Source organism: Toxorhynchites rutilus, chromosome 2, assembly GCF_029784135.1.
Source record: "Toxorhynchites rutilus septentrionalis strain SRP chromosome 2, ASM2978413v1, whole genome shotgun sequence".
In the NCBI taxonomy this organism is placed as follows: Eukaryota; Metazoa; Arthropoda; class Insecta; order Diptera; family Culicidae; genus Toxorhynchites; species Toxorhynchites rutilus.
In genome coordinates, this window is record NC_073745.1 from 321,203,969 (window position 1) to 321,209,968 (window position 6,000).

At 37.3% G+C, this 6,000-nt stretch overlaps 1 protein-coding gene across 2 annotated transcripts in view; it reads right to left on the minus strand.

Moving 5' to 3' along the window:
* Positions 1 to 5,798, minus strand: part of LOC129765055 (terminal nucleotidyltransferase 5C) — a 365,409-nt gene extending 359,611 nt beyond the window's left edge. For both annotated transcript variants that reach the window (XR_008741344.1, XM_055764886.1), the window contains exon 1: positions 4,078 to 5,798. Coding sequence is in view for 1 of the 2 variants with exons in the window: in XM_055764886.1 (XP_055620861.1) it covers positions 4,078 to 4,113 (36 nt within the window). In the remaining variant the exon portion in view is untranslated. The remainder of the gene's footprint in view (positions 1 to 4,077) is intronic.
* Between the last annotated feature and the right edge of the window lie 202 nt (positions 5,799 to 6,000).

Sequence of the window (6,000 nt, forward strand, 5' to 3'; positions counted from 1 at the left end):
ACACATGTGAATCGCTGCTGAATCGCAACAAAATCGACCCGTTTCTGCAGCGGATGGTGACTGGCGATGAAAAGTGGGTCACTTACGACAATGTGAAGCGCAAACGGTCGTGGTCGAAGCCCGCTGAAGCGGCTCAGACGGTGGCCAAGCCCTCATTAACGGCCAGGAAGGTTCTGCTGTGTGTTTGGTGGGATTGTCAAGGAATAATCTATTATGAGCTGCTTCCCTATGGCTAAACGCTCGATTCGGACCTGTACTGTCAACAACTGGACCGCTTGAAGGTAGCACTCATGAAGAAGAGGCCATCTTTGATAAACAGAGGCCGCATTGTCTTCCATCAGGACAACGCCAGGCCACACACTTCTTTGGTGACGCGCCAGAAGCTCCGGGAGCTCGGATGGGAGGTTCTTTTGCATCCGCCGTATAGTCCGGACCTTGCACCAAGTGACTACCACCTGTTTTTGTCCATGGCGAACGAGCTAGGTAGTCTGAAGTTAGCCACAAAAGAGGCCTGTGAAAATTGGCTATCTGAGATTTTTGCCAATAAGGAAGCGAGCTTCAATAACAGGGGTATTATGAAGTTGGCATCTCGTTGGGAACAAGTCATCGAACAAAACGGCGCATATTTGACTTAAAACAGATGATTGTAACTAATTTTATGAACAAATGAAAATTCAAAAAAAATACCGCAGGCCTTTTTGACAGCCTAATATCTCAAACACTATGAGTCGTACCGAAATAGTGTCTTAGAAAGAGTTATAGAGTATTGATGTCCAAATATGAAAAAAATATACACTGAGAAAAAAAATTAGTACTCTTTTTTTATTTACAAAATTAAAGTTCAATTTGCAATATCCAAAACACATATTTTAAAAAAAAAATTAATTTTTCATTTAAAATAGAAGTCATGTAGAAAATTTAAAAAATGGGTCCAAGATAGTAAAACTATTTTTGACGAACTTTGTGGAACATCGAATTTTTATGAATTTTCGAAACTTCGAATTTTTGTATGTTAACAATCATTTATAGCCACAAATTATGATTCCTGATGTGATTTAAAACAAAAAAGCTCATTATAAATCTCGTTCTAAATGTAGCCATTCTCGAGATATTTTGAAACATATTCCTAATTTATTGTCTTTTTAACAGTAAATTTTCCCTTTTAATATGTTTGTCGTGTTATACCGATGAAAATCATTTGAACACATGTGGGTTAATATAAAACGTAGCGATATTAAACAATATAATTCTCAACAATTTGGTCAAATAATTCCTATATTTATCGGAGTGTAAGAGATACTAATAATAATACTAGAATTTTTAACATTTATTTTTTATCAATATTTATTTTTATCAACTAACAGTTTTGTTGTATATAATTAATTTTTTTCATTATTTTCTTATATTTCTATACACATTATGATAACTTGCTGCATTGTCGTTAGAGTACAACTTTGCTGCTACTTCATTCTCGGATACAGGTACAAAAGAATGATACTTTTGGGTACCTGGAATTTGTTTGGTGTTATCATACATGCTACTCAACTTTTCCACACCCTGATCATATTCTTCTTGTGACATATATGAAAATGACAATTTTGTAAGATAGTCTTTTTTTCGCTTGCTAGCCCAGTCAAATAACGTTTTTGCACTCGTAATCGGATGTTCATGCTGCCTAGCCAAACTATCTTTTGTTGCCATCCGTTTTAATGTACCACCAATTGCATCACAAGGTCCTTTGCCGTGTGATGTTGCAAAACAAAAAATGCCATTCAGCATCAATGTCGTATTTCGATTTAAACTGACATAAACACGCAAATTTTTTCCTATTTTTATACTGGGATGCAGCACTATCCGACATGAATTTTATTCTTTTTACCTGCATTTGTTGTTTCAAAAATGTTACCAATTAGAAATAAATACTTGCACAGCTATTGTGTCATGACTTAAAACTTCAGATATAAGGACAAAGCTTGAATTTGCCAGACAACCTTCTTCATCTCTATAATAAACAACGAATGGATGGATTTTTGCTTGATCATTGTTCCAGTGATGACTTTGAACTTCATCTTGAGCCCAAACGAATAATTGTCGGAAAAATCGCAAATCACAACAACCTCATTTTCTTGCAAACTAGCTTTTATATAGTTAAGAAATGTGGACTGTTGTGTTTTATTGTAACCATGAGTAAGTATTTTTTTTATTTTATCGAAAAAATTCGATACAAATTCTTCCACCGGTTTTACAAGAGTTTTTATATCGCATCGATCAGTAGAAATCCATTGTTCATAAGTGATTTCAATTAAATCGCGTTCCTGAAGCTCATCTAGAAACCAGTTTCCAAACTCGTTCATTGTTGGGCATTATTACATTCACGAAGGTAATAGTATTTTGATCTATTTGATATGTTATATAGTATTTTTTCCATATATTCTTTGCATTCAATGTTAAAGGAATATTTTTTGAGATTATGAAGCATAAGATTTACATTTTCATGGAATGTACAAACACAAACGTTATGATTTCCTGAACTATTCAACAATTTGCAAGGAGATTTATAATGAGCTTTTTTGTTTTGAATCACATCAGAAATCATAATTTTTGGCTAAAAATGATTATTAACATGCAAAAATTCGAAGCTTCGAAAATTCATAAAAATTAGATGTTCCACAAAGTTCGTCAAAAATAGTTTTACCATTGGACCCATTTTTTAAATTTTCTACATGACTTCTATTTTATATGAAAAAATAAAAAAAAAATCAAAATATGCATTTTGGATATTGCAAATTAAAGTTTTTTTTGTAAATAAAAGAAGAGTACTATTTTTTTTTCACTGTATATTTTTTTCATGTTTAGACATCAATACGCTATAACTCTTTCTAAGACACTATTTCGGTACGACTCATAGTTAAATCCCAATTGCTGTGGAAAACCAACTCAAACGGTATACAAACTTTCATTCGAATCAAAAATACATGTTTTTAAAATCTGCATTTTTTGGACGATTTCATTTGGAATTGCACAGTCAGTGTAAAAAATACGAAAACCTAAGAGAAAAACATTCTGTAAATGATGAGAGTATTTCAGGCGATTCTGAGTTAAATGTGAAGAAACTATTCAGTTTTTTGAAAGAGGCAAATTTAATTAGAGTAGTTTAGGGCACTTTAGGATTATAATATTTTTTTTCCTTCTTTTCTTTATGTATCACTGTAAATTTTTGTAACACATAGAAAAGGTGCGAATAGCCTATTTTGTGCTGAGCACCCACTCTCCACAATAAATAAATAAATAAAAACCATCGGTAGCTGTCTCGGTCCCCTGAAAGGTGTTTTTCTATGTTTCATCAGAGTCTGAACACTTTCATGTTCATCATTGGCGATCACCTATTCTTCGCTATCTTCAGTGTCACTTTTATGTTTCACTTTGATTATAATCCGCTTTATCTTTAGAAGGTGGTTCAGAATTTGTTGTCTCCGGTTCCATATCGGAAAAATCTTCATTTATGTTGGTTAGATTTTTCAATAACAAATTCTATTTCAAATTCATTTCCTGAATGAATGGGTCAAGACATAAAATAAACAGAAATGCAGCTATCAAGTATACACCGAAATCCACAATTTACCATGTACTTGTTTATTGTCATGTGATGGTTATCGAAATATAATGAATAAACATAGAGCCGAATTGGTCATATATGAAATTTACTCAATACATTGATAAGAGTCATTAGATTATTTAAAATTCCCAAGCAGTCAAAATAAGTGTTAATCGAACTAATTTCCAATACATTTTTCATTCCGAAATGCAACAAATGAACACCACAAACCCAGGTAACGAGCAGCAATTGCCCTCTGTTTATCGGAGTGATTTGTTTACCACGCAGTTTAAATTTAAACGCAAATTACATCACCGATCGCTACTCTTGTTTCGTTCGTTTCTGTTCGATTTATTTCAACCGGGTTAAGTCGATACGCAACCAATTTTTGTGCAATTTATTTTCGCATCAAAACTGAAATCGTCATTCGAACATCCCCCAAAGCATTAATAGTAACTTAAAATCAAACTTATATCACGCACCTTCTCATTATAGGGATTTATCCAAGCAGATATCATGAAAACAAATTTTCGTTGATACGATCCACAGGAAAGAAATGAATGAAGACGAAGCGCAGAGGCAAGAGATGCTCGCGGTCTGCTCTCACAAAGCTATTTTCCTGTTTTTTTTTTGCCGCTACTGTTGCTGCTGCTGATGCTGATGCTGGGTGTGTTTTATGAACTGATGTTTTCTTCGGTATTTTTCTTTCTTCTTCGGCGCTCTTTGCTGCGGAGCAGCCTCACTTCTTCTCACTCACTCGGGGCGGGACGGGACGGGGAAGACCCTGGGCGGCGACGCGGCTGCGATGGCGACTGCGATTTATCGCGAATTTAAGAGCGAGGGAGAGCGAAAACTAGCGAAACGCCGTGTGGGATACTAATTGCAAATATATTTCCTAGAGCACACAAATTTGTACATATATGAAATATATGTACACTTTTCTTCTTCTTCGAACGGACTAAATATCGCGTTAAACTCGATTATTTTTCTTTGCTACTTTACTGAAGCGCGTGCGGTTCCGCTTTTTTCTGTGTTCTTATTTTTTGCGTTTCCAAGTGCTGATCCCAATGGATGTACAAACTGTTATCACTTTTCGCTGTGCGATTGCAGAACCCTTGAAACACTTGCTTGCTTTTTTTGGCTTCACGCGACACAAAAAGTTTCCTTCCGTGTAGTGTAGCACAAATAGTCACAAAATTTCACGGAAGCAAGTCACTCCTGAGTCCGTGTTACAAATGTCACGTCGAATGACACTTCAGAGCAGTGAGTCTAATGAGGAGGCCCAACGATTTTCGTCGCACTGGTCTTCACTTGTTGGATGTCACTGGAGCAGGGATCCAAATCAAGAGAAATCAAAGTAAACTAAACCGGAATTATCACCTCGCAAGATCGTAACTCAACACCTCCTACGCAAAAATTGCTACTCGCGAAACGCACAGTCAATGAGACACGCAACGAGAAATAACAACAAAAAACAGCAAACTAAAACGCTCCAGCTGGCGGATTCTCGGAACCTCTGGGAGTCTCGCCGGCTTTAGTATATAGTTCCAAACAATCGATTTCTTCCTGTTTAATCCGCCACGAACATGCTCGCTTGGTCGGATTTGTGAAATTCACGGATGCGTGCAAATCTTGTTTTCTTCACCAACGAACAGCTGGCAACACTTTCACGATCTAGATCACTCCAAACAATTCCTAATTATCACACTTCGCTGTGATTGCGTCGTTTGATCTTTCTCTCTCTCTCTCTGAACGCCGTTCGGAATCACGAGTTGAGCTTTTGACTACTTCTGAAGCTTGGGCAAAGATTCGGTAAAATAGACAAAATGTTGTATCTCGCAAAACTTTTTCGTTTCGTTATTTAAATTTTTTTTAAATTTCTTCTTGATTTTCGTCGGTGTGTCGTGAAAAACTCGGGTATGGTTCCTCTGTTTAAACCCGGGATCGCCTCTCTATCGTGCTTGCACTGCTTTTTTCCTGATTTCGCTGCTACTGCTGCTGCTAATAATGCTCTGCAGTTGCGACTGCTACCGAAAAAAAAAAGCTGACGGCTGTGTGCTGTTGTATTACTAGTATTATTATTGTTGTGATAATTCAGTAAAAAAACGCAACCAATTACGCTCGACAATACTGACTGACTGACTCTGAACTCAACACCGCGACTACGAACCAACGACTACGCGTTCGAGTGGCACTGCGGCTCGGTGATACTCTCGACTGCCGCGCGCACTCACAGCGGGCCTGCTGCTGCGGCAATCTTCGACCGATGGGCGGCGGAACTCACTCTCAGCCACTCACCAACACTAGCGCACCCCCCTCATCGGCAACGGCAGCACGTGAAAGGTTGTTTCCTCGCGCGCGCTCTCACCCGGATTGCAGCAGCTCTGGTGGCGGAGGAACAGGTT